At 43.9% G+C, this 16,617-nt stretch overlaps 1 protein-coding gene across 9 annotated transcripts; it reads left to right on the top strand.

Annotated features, from left to right (window-relative positions):
• The first annotated feature begins 320 nt into the window (after nucleotides 1-320).
• Nucleotides 321-14,679, top strand: RNF146 (ring finger protein 146). 9 transcript variants are annotated; one of them, XM_051613040.1, is made up of 5 exons: nucleotides 321-470; nucleotides 1,630-1,736; nucleotides 4,673-4,737; nucleotides 6,173-6,329; nucleotides 12,917-14,679. In XM_051613040.1, the coding sequence occupies exon 5, from the start codon at nucleotides 12,918-12,920 to the stop codon at nucleotides 13,974-13,976; it is 1,059 nt and encodes a 352-aa protein (XP_051469000.1). In that variant the 5' UTR covers nucleotides 321-470; nucleotides 1,630-1,736; nucleotides 4,673-4,737; nucleotides 6,173-6,329; nucleotide 12,917; the 3' UTR covers nucleotides 13,977-14,679. The 9 variants fall into 9 exon arrangements, with proteins under 9 accessions (XP_051469000.1, XP_051468998.1, XP_051469004.1 ...); XM_051613046.1 differs by lacking the exon at nucleotides 321-470 and adding an exon at nucleotides 11,541-11,627 and having other exon boundaries at nucleotides 1,570-1,736; XM_051613038.1 differs by lacking the exon at nucleotides 1,630-1,736.
• Nucleotides 14,680-16,617: the final 1,938 nt, after the last annotated feature.

Genomic DNA, 16,617 nt, shown 5'->3' with positions numbered 1-16,617 from the left:
TTCACTGGTCCCCAGCGCTTTCACCAGCCGGGGGCCCTGATGCCGCGACACTTGGAACGGTGACACACTGCCCAGGGTGCCCGCCTACGTGCCGGGCAGGCCGGGGGAAGGCCGCGCCGGGCGCCTCCCGTCCCGTCGCACTCAACCGTGCGGCGCGGCCCTCGGGGCGCTCCGTCGCAGGCCCCGCCACCGCACGGAGCGCGGCAGCCGCCAGACGCCGCCCGCAGCCCCAGGCGCGGCGGGGCGGGGCGGGGCGGAGCGGCCGCACGCGCTGGCGTCAGAGGCGCGCACGTCCGCCCTCCCCCTCCGCCCCGCCCCGCCCCCTCCGCGGCGTCACGGCCGCGCGTTGGGCCCCCCGCGCTCCGGTCCCGCGCGTGACATCGGCGCGCCCCGCTGTCCCGGCGGCGGAGCCGGAGGAGGCGGCCGGGGGCGGCGGCGGGCTGAGCGGCGAGAGCCGGCCGGCCCGGCGGGTGAGTGCCCCGGGGGAGCCCCCGGCGCCGCGGGGCGGGCGGGAGGCAGGCAGGGAGGGAGGGAGGGAGGCCGTCACCAGCGGCCGCCCCAGCAGCGCCGCTCTTCCGCGGCCGCCGGGCTCGGCGCTGCCCCCTCCTCCCCTGCCGGCGGGGAGCGGGCGGGCCGGGGCGGGTGCTGAGGCCGCGACGCGCGGTTGGCCCCCCGGAACAAAAGGCCCGGCGAGCGGCGCGGCGCGATGAGGGCCCGCGGAGCGGCGGCCGGCCCGGGGGGAGCCGTGCCCGTTATTGTTGTGGCGGAGACGGGGCGGGGGGGGGAGCGGTCGGCTACCCCGCCCCGCCCGCTGGGTCACGTGACGGGCACCGGGGCCGCGGCGGCGCAGGGCGCTGCCCCTGCCTGCGCTGCCTCCGCTCCTGCCTGCGCTGCCTCTGCCTCCGCTCCTGCCTCCGCTCCTGCCTGCGCTGCCCCTGCCTGAGCTGCCCCCGCTCCTGCCCCCGCTCCTGCCCCCGCTCCTGCCCCCGCTCCTGCCCCCGCTCCTGCCCCCGCTCCTGCCCCCGCTCCTGCCCCCGCTCCTGCCTCCGCCTGCGGTGCCCCCGCCGCGGGGGCCTCCGCTCCCTGCCGCGCCGCTGGAGCTCCTCTCAGCCCGCACCCCGCCGGCGAAGAAGCTGCCGGTGTGTCCTGTAGGCCCGTGCCGGCTCCCCGCTGCCCGGCCGGGGCCCGCCTGCTGCCGGCGCGGCTGTGCCGGGCTTTGCCTCTGGAGCAGGCGGCGTTCCCCTGCCTCTGTCGGACGAGGTGCGCGCTGCGCGGCGGGTCGGGACCCGGATTTCCAGGTTTCGTTGTGTTCGGTAGTAAAATAGGTCAGGAGCATTAGCGGTTGCGTCGTCACGCGTGGCGGAGTCCCCTGGCCAGAGGAGAGCCGCGCTCTAATTCTTGGAGCGATGTGCAGCTCTTCAGGTCATCCTGTGCTGCGCGTTTGTCACTCGCCTCCCAAAATGTCATCGCTTTCCTTGGCCACCGTAGGGGTGGGACGCATGAGCGCAGAGCGGAGCTCGTACGGGCGGTGCTAGGAGCGCAGCGCAAAGCATGTAAGAAGAAGTAACCGGTGGGTTTTTTTCATGGAAAGTGCTTTTGTTTCTTTGTGCTTGACCGTCTCGGATCCAGCCGTGGGATTGCGTCCCTTTCCAAATGTTAAACTGGGACGTGAAAACAGGTCCGGCTTTTGGTGCAGTGCATGTTGCCGCCACCGAGAAATTCTTACAAAATCTTTAGTGAGTACGAGTTTTTCATACAAACAAGATCATCAGATGGGCAAAATAGTTAAATCCCAATAAAAGCGTGGAGGTTTAACTCTTAGAATGACTTTTCTGTGATACGAACCAGGAAGTGCTGTAGGTTTTGTTACTGGGGGTGTAGTACACGAGTATGCATTGAATAATGAAAAGGAGCAGTAGGGAACAGAGCTTTAAAACATTCTGACAGATTGGTAATGCTGAAAATGCAGTCCTGCTACTTTGTTAGGTACTGCCTCTGGACAGGGGGCTGCCTATAAATGTTACCCGAACCGTCTCTAAAAACGCACTACCAAAAATTGCAGTTTGCAATAGTATTGAAGACACAGTGAAATCTGAATATTGATTTGGTCATTTGGAGTAAGTCTTGAATATTGAATGCTTGCAGGAACTTGGCTTTGTAGTCTTTTGTGGTTAATACTGTGGTTTCTTCCCCAGAAAGTAAAAATTGTGAAAATTGCTACAGTTCAGAATCTGTACTGAGAGAAAGAAACAGTTCTGTTCTTCTTTCCTTGAAAATATACTACATCAATTTGATGTAATTGAATGGTCGTTTATGTAGAGAGCTTGAACTGCAGTATTTTTAAAGGCTATTGAACAGTGGATTCCTGGAATTGGTGGGGGAAAAAGTCCTGTTGTTGACACTGATTTTTTTTTTTCTCTCTTCTGTGCATGTTAATCAAGTCTATAAATATGAGGAGATGTTCCTGTACTTATTTTCTGTTTCACAAGCATTGATAATTTCAGATGAACCAGTTTCTGCTGCTTTTTCCACGCTATCATTTTATTTGCGTGAGAGACTAACGTTTTTGCTCTGCTAAATAAATTGAAATAGGACATTTGCTCAAAATCGAAATTCAGTGCTCCAGCTGTAGCATAGGAGAACCCTCATTTTGAAGAAATATGTAGCAGTTCAATACTGACATGCTTGACTGTTCTGCCCTTGTCTATTCTTCTGTAATTCAGTTCCAAATGTACATATAAGGGTTGGTTTTTTATTAACATGTAATGTCAAAGGATAAGGAATGACAGACAACTTGAAGCCTTGGCACAATCAGCAATTCCTGAAGATATTTTAAGAAACAGATACATAAAAGTAAGTAAGAACAGGAAACTGTGAGGTTATTTATCTGTTGTGCTATCCAATGCCCAGGGACAGTTTAAGAAATACCTGATAGGCTCAGTACCTTGAGCTGATACTGTAATTGACAGTTGCTGTCAGACAGGAGGATGATTTTTCCATTAAAAAAAAAAAAAAAGCCACCTTCTGTCTTCCCACGTGGTTTGGCTGTGATAACTTTTAGGGAAGGGCAGAATTCTAGGGTTCTTTTTTCTGTCCTGCACCTCTAATAATTGAGTTATGAGTTAGGAAGCTTGATGGAAAAAAATCAAGTGTTTAATTACAGAAGGGCATATGCTCATTTGAAGTAGTGCTGTAGCTGCTGAGTTTTCAACCTAGGAAGGGGAGAAAATGATGAATTTGTGATAGCTGTTTTAGAGGAAGCTGCACAAAGTTGCAGAATTTGTGAGATCATCTGTCATTTGAGGTAGGACTCCAGTAATTGGCTTCTTTCCTTAGAAGCTGGTGTTAGTTGAATTTACCAATGGTTTGTGCTTGTTTGGTTTTAAAAAGCTAAGTTTTTCCTTACAGAGAAGACTTTCTGTCTTCTGAGGAGCTGGCTTCTTAAACATGTATGTTCCTCGGATGGTGGTTTTTTTCATTTTCAAAGAAATAGAAAAGTGGAAAAAAATGTATTTTGTCAGATAGATTACTGGGAATCAGATGGGCACAGTTGACTGAAATGACGGTAAATTATTTTTTTATTCCATCTTGGTCTAGTAAAAACTTGACATTTTTCTTAAGGACAACCTGAAATAATTTTTGGGAAATAGGTCTGGTAGGAAGTCCACCACTTCAAAATCGTAAGGTTGCATGGGAGAAGCGGGTGTGACTTCTCCCAGCAAGCATCCTGAGAGACTTTAAAGGAGGCAAAAAGAATAACAGTTAAATGCTGGCTGAGCCCAGGTTTAAGTTTTGCTCCTGATAAGTGGAATTGTCCTTCATGTATTGCATCCTGAATGAAAGTTTCAAAATCAGTGTGTGATGGGATGTGTGGATTTAGTGAGTGTGCACAAGGAACGGGTACTTGCAGGTTGCTACAGATAACGTAACTCCTCATACTACTTGCTTTTTCAGCATAGAAAATTAATTGCCAAGTCTGGAACACAGCTCTTACCCACTTGAATTTAAAGGAGTCATCTAGGAAAGAGGGAATGTGTGTGTGTATTTAACCACAAGTGTCTTTTATCCCATTTAGTAAAATTTTCAAGACTGGCTTATTAAATACATAACAATGTCATGAAGTGTAGAGGTTACCTGAAGTCACTTTGTGAACTACTTCTTTTTAAAAGAGCTATGCAGCAATTAGAAAGTTGCCTTACCATAATCTTATAATTATGCTTTAATTGGATTCTTCTAAGTACAATTTCATACCTTGAATATGTGCATGCATTTTTATTTTGTAAGAATTCTGCCAGATCTGACCCAACCTTTTTTTTCCATCTCCACAAAACATTCAGTTTTATAATATGTTACTTCTACTAGTGGATTGCAAGAGGTGGTAGATAGGAGGCTTCAAGAGATACCTGCAGAAGTAACAGAAAGCCAGCTCCTAAGATGAAAAACTGAACACCACACCCACAGCATCAAGCTTGTTGCAACTGCTTCTTTGATCTTAGGAAATAGAGTATCTTGTTTGAGTGGACTAGTAGAGCCAAAATGTTAATGCAATTGAAGCTCTTTATTTCAGATTGATGAGTGAAGAAAGGGGAAGCTGCTAGAACGATGAGGGCAGAACCTTCTCCCTTTTGAAAAGGTGTGGATAGGCTTGTTAATTTTTGCATTTTTTCCTTAGGAGCTCTTTCTAAAAATAACTGCACGGAATGCTACGTGGAGCTCAGCTATGAAGCAAATAACACAGTTGAGTAATGTGTCTTATGCTGAAGTCATCTGAACATTTCACTCTGATGTTATTAATGATAAATGTTCAATCATTTGATGAAGAACTATGGCACAGAATACTATAATACTAACTGCTCCATGTTCTTTCAGGGATTTATACTCCCTGAGTTTCCTTTACTCTCTACATGTCTGGTGTGCACTATATTTATACTGAAATTATTCCTTCCTTGAGCAAATTGAAGTTTAAGATGTGACATTCTCGAATCTGCTTCAAATCATTCCTGTATATAACATTTTGCACCAACTGGAAATTGTAGTTCAAATTGCTTAAGAATGTTTAGGGTGTGCCAATGTGACAGTAATATTTAGATGGACCCTCTGCCCTTTCTGAGTTTGCAGATTCCCACTTCCCTGCTGTAGAGTTATTTAGGTATTTGTTAGATACCTAGTGGTTTCCAGTGATTATTCTGTATTGTGAAATGACTTAGCTCACATTCTGGTTGGTATCATGACCGGCATTGCGTGCTAGTATGAAGAAGGGTATATTACCACAGAGGTGGAGAGGCCAAGTTGCATCCTTGTCCTCTTTTAAAATCAGAGATCTCCTACGTTTATTCCATGAATGAACCTTGGAGCCCTTCAGCACTTCAGAAAGAAATAAAGGAAGATACTAATTAATCTTTTTTTTTTTTTTTTTTACCTTGTTAAGTATCAAATCTAGGTCATAGACTTTGTTTATAAACTAGTGTGAGGAACATACATATGTAAATTTATAAAGAAAAAAGTGCTGAAGGGTTCTGAGGTTCATTCATTAAATGAATGCATATGGTTTCTGAAAAAGAGGATAAGGATGCAAGGCTCTGAGCTACAGACTGCTTGAAATTTGGAAAGGACCTAGGGGAAGTCAGCTGTTTGCATGCACTGTTTTCTCCTGAAGCATCTGATAAGTCCCTGATAAGAGACAAGATACAAGCCTAGATAGTCCTTTGGAACGGTATCATATGGATAGTTTTATAAACAGCTTTCGGAAGCCATTGTGATTTTCTAAACTCTGAATATAAGCAGTCATTTTTACAGGTTAAATTTGCATAAACATAACATGCTCCTAACTTAGGGTCTAACTTAGGTTTCTCCTTTTGTGTACAAGGTCACTTTATGGAAATGAACCATTAGCTTATTATAGTTAAAGATAATGGCCTTTTGTAATGCTTCAGAAAAAGATAACTTGCTAAAGTCAGACAATAAGATAATTGTCATCAAAACTGTGGGCCAAAATTGATGGGGAAAAAAAAAAAAAGGAAGTCTGATGGTATTTTAGTTGAAAATAGTTTGCACCGGGTAAACAAAAGGGTAGTAATTTTTTTTTTTTCTGTTAAAGGACAATGGCATTGTATTTTTCTTACTCATACCTCTGTACAACATTGTAATGGTGATACTATTTGCTTTTCATTAGTTTGCAGAGAAGCTGAAACACTGTAGTGTCCCATTGGGCAGGACGAGTAAGGAATGAGCCAGCCTTGGGAAAGAGGACCTGCCATCCTAGCTGGAGACATCTGAAGAGAGGACATTTTAGTCTTGTGGCATGCTTCAGTAGAAATTACTCAGAAAAAGTAAGCTGTTGTTTTGTTAATGGACTTAAACATTTCGGCTCTTTGACAGGCTGCTTAGTTGCAGTTAGAATTTGACCTGGAGTTCAAAATTACTCGATTCTGAGGCAATTTTGGGGGAATTTACTTTTTTTTTTTTTTCTCCAACAGAGTCCCAGAGGGCTAAGGATCTTTTCATATAGTTTTTATACATCACCTCTTCCACATTTTATGTGTTGATGAAGGCACTCTAGTCTGTGCACCCTAAATTTACAACTTAAATACACATTTTAATATAAAAAAACCCTACCCACAAAAGGATAATAAAGAGGTTGGACCTAGCAGCATTGTAGGCTAGTTCATTCTCAGTTGGCTTTTAGACTGTGTTTATGTTAAAAATGCAGTGTTCAGATGCATATTGTTCCCTTATTTATACCAAATTGAGGATCTAAGTACTTAAAATTATTTTGAAAACTTATCCATGAGTTTGATTCATTTTTAGCCTCACTATTCATAGAATCATAGAATCATAGAATCATAGGGGCTGGAAGGGACCTCGAAAGATCATCTAGTCCAACCCCCCTGCCAGAGCAGGGTCACCTAGAGTACATCACACAGGAAGGCGTCCAGGCGGGTTTTGAATGTCTCCAGAGAAGGAGACTCCACAACCTCTCTGGGCAGCCTGTTCCAGTGCTCTGTCACTCTCACAGTAAAAAAATTTTTTCTGATATTCACCTTAAACCTCCTATGCTCCAATTTGTATCCATTACTCCTTGTCCTATCACTGGTCATCACTGAAAAAAGCTTAACTCCATCTTCTTGACACTCACCCTTTACGTATTTGTAAACACTGATGAGGTCACCCCTCAGTCTCCTTTTCTCCAAACTAAATAGACCCAGCTCCCTCAGCCTTTCCTCATAAGGGAGATGTTCCACTCCCTTCATCATCTTTGTGGCTCTGCGCTGGACTCTTTCAAGCACTTCCCTGTCCTTCTTGAACTGAGGGGCCCAGAACTGGACACAATACTCCAGATGCGGCCTCACCAATGCAGAATAGAGGGGGAGGAGAACCTCTCTTGACCTACTAACCACACCCTTTCTAATACACCCCAGGGTGCCATTGGCCTTCTTAGCCACAAGGGCACATTGCTGGCTCATGGTCATCCTCCTGTCCACCAGGACCCCCAGATCCCTTTCACCTACACTGCTCTCCAGCAGGTCAGCCCCCAACCTGTACTGGTGCATGACATTTTTCTTCCCCAAATGCAAAACTCTACACTTGCCCTTGTTAAATTTCATCAGGTTTTTCCCCGCCCAAGTCTCCAGCCTGTCTAGTCTCTCTGAATGGCAGCACACCTTCTGGTGTGTCAGCCACTCCTCCCAGCTTGGTGTCATCAGCAAACTTGCTGAGGGTACATTCTGTACCCTCGTCCAGGTCGTTGATGAAGATGTTGAACAACAGCGGTCCCAGTACCGACCCCTGAGGGACTCCACTAGTCACAGGCCTCCAACTAGATTCTGCCCCATTGACTACAACTCTCTGACTTCTTCCTTTCAACCAGTTCTTGATCCACCTCACTTCCTGATCATCAAACCCATACTTGATCAACTTATCTACAAGGATGCTGTGGGAGACGGTGTCAAATGCTTTACTGAAATCAAGATAGACCACATCCACCGCTCTACCATCATCTATCCACCTAGTAATTTCCTCATAGAAGGCTATGAGGTTGGTCAAACATGACTTACCCTTGGTAAAACCATGTTGACTGCTCTTGATGACCCCCATCTCCTTGATATGTCTAGAGATAGTGCCAAGGACAAGTTGTTCCATCACCTTTCCAGGGATGGAGGTGAGGCTGACCGGTCTATAGTTACCCGGGTCCTCCTTCTTGCCCTTCTTGTAGACTGGAGTGACATTTGCTATCCTCCAGTCCTCAGGCACCTCTCCTGTTACCCATGACTTACCGAAGATGATGGAGAGTGGCCTAGCAATGACCTCCGCCAGCTCCCTCAGCACCCTTGGATGCATTTCATCTGGACCCATCGATTTATGGATGTCCAGATTACGCAACTGATCCCTAACCCAATCCTCATCTACCTGGGCAAACTCCTCCTTTATCTTGACTTCTACTGGGGCTATATGAAACTGGGGCTCATGGGGAAAGCCTGCAGGAGTAAAGACAGAGGCAAAGAAGGCATTCAGCACCTCTGCCTTCTTTAAATCCTCTGTCACCAGGGCACCCGCCTCATCAGCAGTGGGCCTATATTGCCTCTGGTATTAGTTTTGTTGGCTATGTATTTGAAAAAGCCCTTTCTATTGTCCTTAACCTGACTTGCAAGGTTAAGTTCCAAGGAGGCCTTAGCTTTCCTAGTCGCCTCCCTACATTCTCTGACAACAGTCCTATACTCCTCCCAAGTAACCAGCCCCCTCCTTCCATGATCTATAGATTTTCCTTTTCCATTTGAGTTTGCCCAGCAGTTCCTTTTTTAACCACGCTGGTCTCCTAGCTCCCTTACTATATTTTCTACCCACTGGGACACACTGATCCTCTACTTGCAAGAAGTGATCCTTGAATGTTGTCCAGCTATCTTGAGCCCCTTTACCTTCTAGTGCTCTGTCCCATGGGACTTCCCTTAACAATTGATTGAGGAGGCCAAAGTTTGCTCTGTGGAAGTCCAGGGTTCTGGTCCTGCTGGGTATTCTGTTCCTCCCACACAGGATCCTGAACTCCACCATCTCGTGGTCACTGCAGCCAAGGCTGCCATTGACCACCACTGCTTCGACAAGGCCCTCCTTGTTGGTGAGCACAAGATCCAGCAGCGCTCCTCTTCTAGTCAGCTTATCCACCATTTGCATTAAGAAGTTGTCGTCAGTGCACTGGAGGAACCTCCTAGACTGTGAAAGGCTGGCTGTATAAGTCTTCCAGCAGATATCGGGGTAGTTAAAATCTCCCATGAGGACCAAATTCAATAATTCAATAATGTAATTTTTGCTGTTGCCAGAAATTACTTATGGGGACCCAGCTCTCCAAAAAACAGAGCTTTCCTGTTTGATAACAGTTCTATTACAAAGCCTATTTTGATTATACTTTGTTAAAAAAAATATTACTCTTAATTTCAGGAAAAATACTCCCTGATCAGTTTATTGAGTTCTTAATACCATGAAGTTGTGATCAAAGTGCTTCCAAAGCTGTAACAAAGCAAAATAGCAGTCCTAGGTGGTTTTCCTCCATTCCGAAGGATTACCTTTTCAATAAAAATCTTCATGTACATCCTTGTACCAGTTTATAAACAAACTCTACAACCTGGATTTGATACTTAAAAGGGTAAACAGAAAAGGATTAACTAGGATCTTCCTTTAAAAACAAAAAGTGAGACAGCATCAGTTCAGCTGAAGGGAATCTTCAAGTGCATGATTGTCCTGCATTCTGAGCACATGCAACTGCAGTTGTGCTTATCTTTTAAGAGTTTTGTGTGAATGTGTAGCACTTCCTTAGAGATAAGGATTTACTCATCCAGCTGTATTAGTTTTACACATAATATTTTCCTCTAAGTCATTAAAAATCACACAGGAATTTCAAGATAAGGCATTTACTCCTTTCTTTTCCTGTCCTGCATTGATCTAGAAAGGAATGGAAGAACCCTCAAATTAGTAAGTGACCTGTTAAGGACAGTTCAAATTTTAGCATTTTTGTGCTCTTGGTGAAGAGGGGAGAACTTTTAGTCTGCTTTTAGTTTAGTAATAAGTTAGCCCATGGAATCTGAATTTGATTTGTCAAAATCTGTTGCATTTTTCATCCCAGCAATCTCCAAAATCTTAATTATGGTATGTGACTTGTATGAAAGTTACTTCTCTACAGGTTGTTTTAAACTTTTTTCTGACTCTGAAAATAATAACCTTATAGAGAAGCAGCCTTTTGTAAAGCTGCAGCATGGAAGTATAAAATCTCTGCTGCTGTGCCTTTTTGTACAGTAGTATCATTATGGGAGCACTTGAAAATTCAGATCCTTTACCTCAGCCATGGTTAGTGCAAATTCATACATGGATTTCTCTTTTAGCTCTTCTTTTGTCAGGTAATGATTGGGTTGTATTCATGGGTATTCTAAAATCTCAATAGCTGTTCTTGCCCCCCTTTTCTAATAAGTTTCTTGTTATAAAACCCTAGTTTTGGTGTAAAATTCTGTTGCAAAAATTGTGATGCTCCTGAAAAACTTGTTCACAACATTGTTGGCATGGATCTCACAGATAGATGTGTACTGTACAGTAGAGAGGCAGGTGGTAGGTAATGCTGTGTCTGTATCTGGCAGTTTAAGAACTAGTTTAAGAACTAGGATGTGGATTTGTCTTTAATCTCAAAGAAAGAAATTCATATATGATACTGAAACACAGGTAGATACAATTCTGTTCGGCTTCAGGAAAAATATTTGAGCTGTAGGGCTTTTAAAAGAATTGTTTGATAAAAAATGGATTAAAGAGGCATTGGTCTTTTGAGAGGAAATTACAATGATACAAAGGAACAGACAGCATATAGAAATACATTTTTAAGTAAGTAGTACTTAATACATTATTGTAAATATAAATACATAGTGAAGGATAAATCTTTTTTTTAATCCCAGAATGTTTTCATAAGATGTTCAAAGCTGTTGAGGCTTTTACAGTAACACTAGGTATTTTCTCTTGACATGATGCATTTTTCGAGAAATGTGTATAACATTAGAACAGGCTGTCCATGGGGGTTGTGGTATCTCCATCCTTACAGGTTTCAAAAGAACTCAGCTAGGCAAAGCCATGGCTGATCTAATCTTATATCAAGCAAGACACTGGACTACAGGACCTCTAAAGGACCCTTTTGGCCCACATGTCTGTGATAATTTTGCATGAACTGTTCCTAGCTGTTTGTACAAAGACTAGCTTCACTGAAAGGCAGTTTTGCTGAATGTATCAGCCCCATGCCTTACAGTTTCTTGATTATTTAAATGAAAAAAGGCACCTTTTTTAGGCCACATCCCCCAAAGCAAACTCTTCTCTATGATTTGATATCTGGTGTTTAGTTTTGATTGATAATTAATAAGAACATAAAAGGAAAATTACCACGAAGCAGACTGTGCAAGATTGCCATGGCAAAAATGTAGTTGAGAAGGCATTTGCATATTTAGGCTAGAATTTTTCAACTACTGAAATCCTACACATTGCCAAAGTGACACTGTTTGTCATTCCCTGCTCTCTTACAGTTGGTTACAAAAATCATCTTTAATGGCAGAAATAAGATATGGCCAGAGAAGGGAGAGGCAGTGACTTCACAAACCAATCAAATCGTGGTGGGTCTTCTGTGATACACTGTTCCTTCTGTGGGCGTGCAGCGGTTCCTTTAGGGATGCATTCAGCTGTATCAGAGAGTTCAGTTGATCTTTAGGAAAAAAAAATAAAATCCAGGGTATCTTTTGAAAAAGTCACCTCAGTTTTCAGATCCAGTGCTTCCTGCAGCCCTGTGGCTGTTCTGAGCTCAGTTTGAGGGGCTGGTGTACTGTGGTGCATGGGGACTAAGAAACAGCTGGGTGCTGCTGCCAGGCATATTTTCTGCTGTGGAAGCCTAGTCTGAGGTACTGTTCAGGCAATCCATTAATCAAAGGGATGATCACCAGTACTGTGAAAAGAGATTATTTGAAGTTTAATGTTTGCAGCTAGATCAACTCTCAAGGAAAGAATCACAGCTTCTTTAAATTTCCTGAGGAGCCTCCAAAGTAACTGGCTGACTGGAGGTTCATTAATCACCTCTACTTGAAAAGAGGAAATTCCAAAATTTGTTTTCTAACTTGGAATGATAATGTGCTGAAAATGAAACTGATTAAGATGGATGATTAGCAAAAGAAATTCTCCCAGTACTCAATTTAGTCTGTCAGCTCAGGAAACAGAATGTTAACAGAATCACAGAATTGTCATGGTTGGAAAAGACCTCAAAGATCACCACGTCCAACCATCACTCCCTCACTCCCCCCAAAAAAAGAAAAAAAAATGCCCACTAAAGCATGTCTTGAAATGCCTGAAGTCTTCCCTCAGCCTCCTCTTCTCCAAACAATCATAATTCTCTCAGCCTCTCTTCATAGGACTTGCTCTCCAGCCCCTTCCCTGGCTTTGTTGCCCTTCTCTGAACTCGCTCCAGCACCTCAAATGTCCGTTTTGTAGTGAGGGGCCCAGAACTTGACACGGTAACTCAACGTGTGGCCTCACCAGTGCCGAGTACAGGGGTGTGATCACCTCTCTACCCCTGCTGGTCACGCTATTCTTGATGCAGGCCATGATACTGTTGGCCTTCTTGGCCACCTGGGCACACTGCTGGCTCAGATTCAGCCAGCTGTCGACCAACACCCCCAGGTCCTTTTGTGCTGGCAGCTTTCTAGCCACTCTGCCCCAAACCTCTAGCATTGCCTGGGCTTGTGACTGAAATGCAGGACCCATGAGTTTATTTGAGTTGAGTTTCAGAAAGAATGTCTTACTTTAATTTAAGGTAAGCATCTCATTCTGTGGATATTGAGGTCAAAGGTGGTGCAAAGTGCCAGTTCGGGTTGACACACAACACTGATTAAAATCTGTCTTTGATCCTCTGCAGGATGGCTGGCTGTGGTGAAATCGATCATTCAATCAACATGCTTCCCACAAACAGGAAGACAAATGAGTCCTGTGCTAACACAGCACCTTCCCTGACAGTCCCTGAATGTGCTATCTGTCTGCAAACATGTGTCCATCCAGTAAGCCTGCCTTGTAAACATGTTTTCTGTTATCTGTGTGTGAAGGGAGCTTCTTGGCTTGGGAAACGATGTGCACTGTGCCGGCAGGAGATTCCAGAGGATTTTCTTGACAAGCCAACCTTATTGTCACCAGAAGAACTCAAAGCAGCAAGCAGAGGCAATGGAGAATACGCTTGGTACTATGAAGGTAGAAATGGTTGGTGGCAGTATGATGAACGTACCAGTAGAGAGCTGGAAGATGCCTTTTCCAAGGGTAAAAAGAGCACTGAAATGCTAATTGCTGGGTTTTTATATGTAGCGGATCTTGAAAATATGGTTCAGTACAGGAGAAATGAGCACGGACGCCGCAGAAAAATAAAACGGGACATAATAGATATACCAAAGAAGGGAGTGGCTGGGCTGAGGTTGGACTGTGATGCTAACACTGCCAACCTGGCAAGGGAGAGCTCTGCTGATGGTGCAGACAGCACACCCACACCAGGGGCTGCAGCCATGCAGCCTCTAGCATCCATTTCTCCTAGGCCCCTGCCATCACTAGATGGTCAGCTGGTGAGTCCTTCAACACCATCACCAGATGCAAGCAATTCTCTCGAGAACTCTTTTGCCCACTTACAAATAAATGGAGACAGTATGGCTGAAAGGAGTCACAGAGGAGAAGGAGAAGAAGACCAAGAATCTTTATCTTCTGGTAGGGTGCCAGCCCCTGACACCTCTGTTGAGGAAACAGAGTCAGATGCTAGCAGCGACAGTGAGGATGTGTCTGCCCACCTTCAGCAGCGCCTGTCCTCTGTCCAGCAGAGACACTTGAATGCAAATGCAAGCCAGTCAGGAGTGGATAGACCAGTGGCTGGGGGCGGGGTGGTAAACTCAAGTGTGAGATCTAGAAGGCCAGATGGACAGTGCACAGTCACTGAAGTTTAAATCGAGAGCCATGAAAATTCCTGTACCTGTAAATTTTCTGTCCACATTGGCATTGCACTCAAACCTAGCAGTGTGTTTGGTGGGAGGGTGGGGGGAAGGGGAGAAACAGCTTTGGCCTGTTTAACTTAAGTCTCCTAACATGTCTCCGCTGGAGGACTCTAACTGTAGGAAACTGGGTTGTCCTGTTAATGGTTTGAAAGCTGCTTAGCAATACCCAGTTTTCTTGAAAACGTCTTGTGTTTATTTTGTAGCATTTTCCCCTTGGAGATACTCTATCCCCTTTTTGGCCAATGTGTATCTACTGTACAACTTGAATTGTCTTCATTATCTGACTGTTGCATTAAGTGTCTTACTACTTTCTGCATGGATTGATGTATGAAAAGAATACTAAAGCAATGTGGGAAGCAGGCAAGATGTTGGGTGTGAGGAGGATGCTTAATTTAATGTGAGAAAATAGATGTGAGTTTGGAGTTACAATGTGTTTTTACTAGACAAGAGCTATCATTTGCCATCCTTCAACGGAAATGTAAAAATGCTGTTAACTTTTGTTGCAAATTCTTACCTATACATTCTTCAATGTCATTTTCACTGGCTTTGCCATCTAGTCTTTGTAGTTTTGTTTTTGAGGTCTTTCTTGATCTGTCTCGTTTTTGTTACGGAATTTATAATTTAATAAAACTACATTTTATCAGTAATAATCTTAGATATGCCTCCAGTTTAATTGAACTTTGCTGGAGGAATTTTAAAGAAAACTATCATAAAACAGCTTCCTGTGTTTGCCAAAAAGGAGGTATCTGAGTGGTATCTTGAAGTTCTTACATCCCTGACTGGCTGTGTCTCAAACAACACTGCAGGAGTGTGCCTTTCTACTGAAAAACCATGAGTTGTAGACTTAACACTCACTTCTTATCTGGTTAACTCACCTCACTCTTACGAAGGGCAAAAGTGTGACACACATCCTTGTTTTAACAGCAGAAATGGTGACATAAAAAAGCGTATGTTATCCAACTTGACCTTACAATAAAGAACACTGCTGTTAAGGACTACATTGCTGTTTAGATGATCTTCTTAGCACAACTAGAGGCAGCACAGAAAAGGCAGTTTTGTGGTTGGTTTAGAATGTCATCTTCTGGATTGGCCCCAGTTGCTACAAACTGATTTATGCATATTAGAGGTTAGAAGCCATATGTTGAAAAGCACAGCTTGTATTTTTTGTCCATGGCAGTTGTTTTACTTTTTTTTTTTTTCTCCTTTAATCTGAGAAACAGCATCATCTTATTCTTGACTCAATCTTTAATTAGCTTTATTCTAAACTCCAATTCTTAATATCCTTATCCCTGAATAGAAAGGAGTGGCAGCTGATACAAAAGCACTGTGTATCTTCAGACAAATGTTGCTGTAGGCATACAACCATTTGAAGGGAATTAAATGGACTGATTTTTAAAAAAATCTGTCCATTTAAACTTCTAAAATGTTCTTCTGAGTAATAATAGCTGATAAGTCTAATCTTGGGCCAGCCCTCCAGTTTGTTTTTTCTGCCCACAGGTGAGATCAGTGGTCAGAGAACAAAGGAAAGTGCAGCGATGAGGATGGAATAAGGAAGATGTCATCCTTTCTCAGCTCTTGATCACAGATTTTTACTATCACCTTCTAGTACCATCAGAAAATAAGCCAATAGCATGGACTTAAGAAGGAAAGAGGACAATGCTTTTTTCTTCAATTGGTTAGTTTCCAGCTGTCTTATTTCTGTTTTGAGTTAGCATGCAATGGCTCTAATAAAAGTCTGACTGCAGAAACCTTCAGTAAGAACCCTTTTGCTACATGTATATATTTTACTTCATATGAGGGTATGTACTGTTACAGGAAGCAAGAAACAATAATTTGACTGGCTATACACTTAATTTCAGGACTTTCAGGCCTAACAATCTAAACAATCGGGCCAAATAATTTTATCAGCAATTATCCTTTGGTCAAAAACCCCCAAATAGAGATGCCTTTGGCTCCTGCTGGCTGACTGCAGCTGCAAATTACTAAAATTAAAGTAAGGCTGGTGAGAGCTTAGGAGCCAATCATCAGAGTGGCAAATGCACTCCTCAGATCAAGCTAAGAAGTAGTACCCAGTAATTCCCATTTTATATTTAAACCACTACCTTCAGTAGGAGACATGTCCTCTGTCAATCCTGGCTAAGCCACAGCCATACTGCATTATGTGGTTTTCTTAAACTCTTTACATTAAGTAATTTTCAACTTGTACAGCATAGCCAAAGAAATTGACAGTGGAGCAGAAGGGAAAGAAAAAGGAAATTAAAATAGTAAAATTCTACTGCATTTCTTAATTTCCAGGAGAACAGAAAACTATAGATACAGGAATCCCATGTGACAGTAAAACAACAACAACAATCACACAGTGAACCAAGCATCTAGCTTATCTAAATTGCCCATTTGGTAAATATATTTCTGCCCCCAGCAAATATGAAAAAAACATCTGTAGTGCTGTAAGAGAGCTCCAGTCTCCACCCTTAAAATGCTTGGCACAGAATCCATACCCCCATTAAGCACTCAGGCTGTCCCAGCACAGAGAAGCAAACAAACAAGACAGGCAATTCACAATGTAATAGGAAACCTAGTTTTCTGAGAAGGG

The sequence above is a fragment of the Apus apus genome, chromosome 3 (genome assembly GCF_020740795.1).
Source record: "Apus apus isolate bApuApu2 chromosome 3, bApuApu2.pri.cur, whole genome shotgun sequence".
Classification (NCBI taxonomy): Eukaryota; Metazoa; Chordata; class Aves; order Apodiformes; family Apodidae; genus Apus; species Apus apus.
Note: the sequence above shows the minus strand (reverse complement) of the source record. Positions and strands in the feature narration are given on the sequence as shown.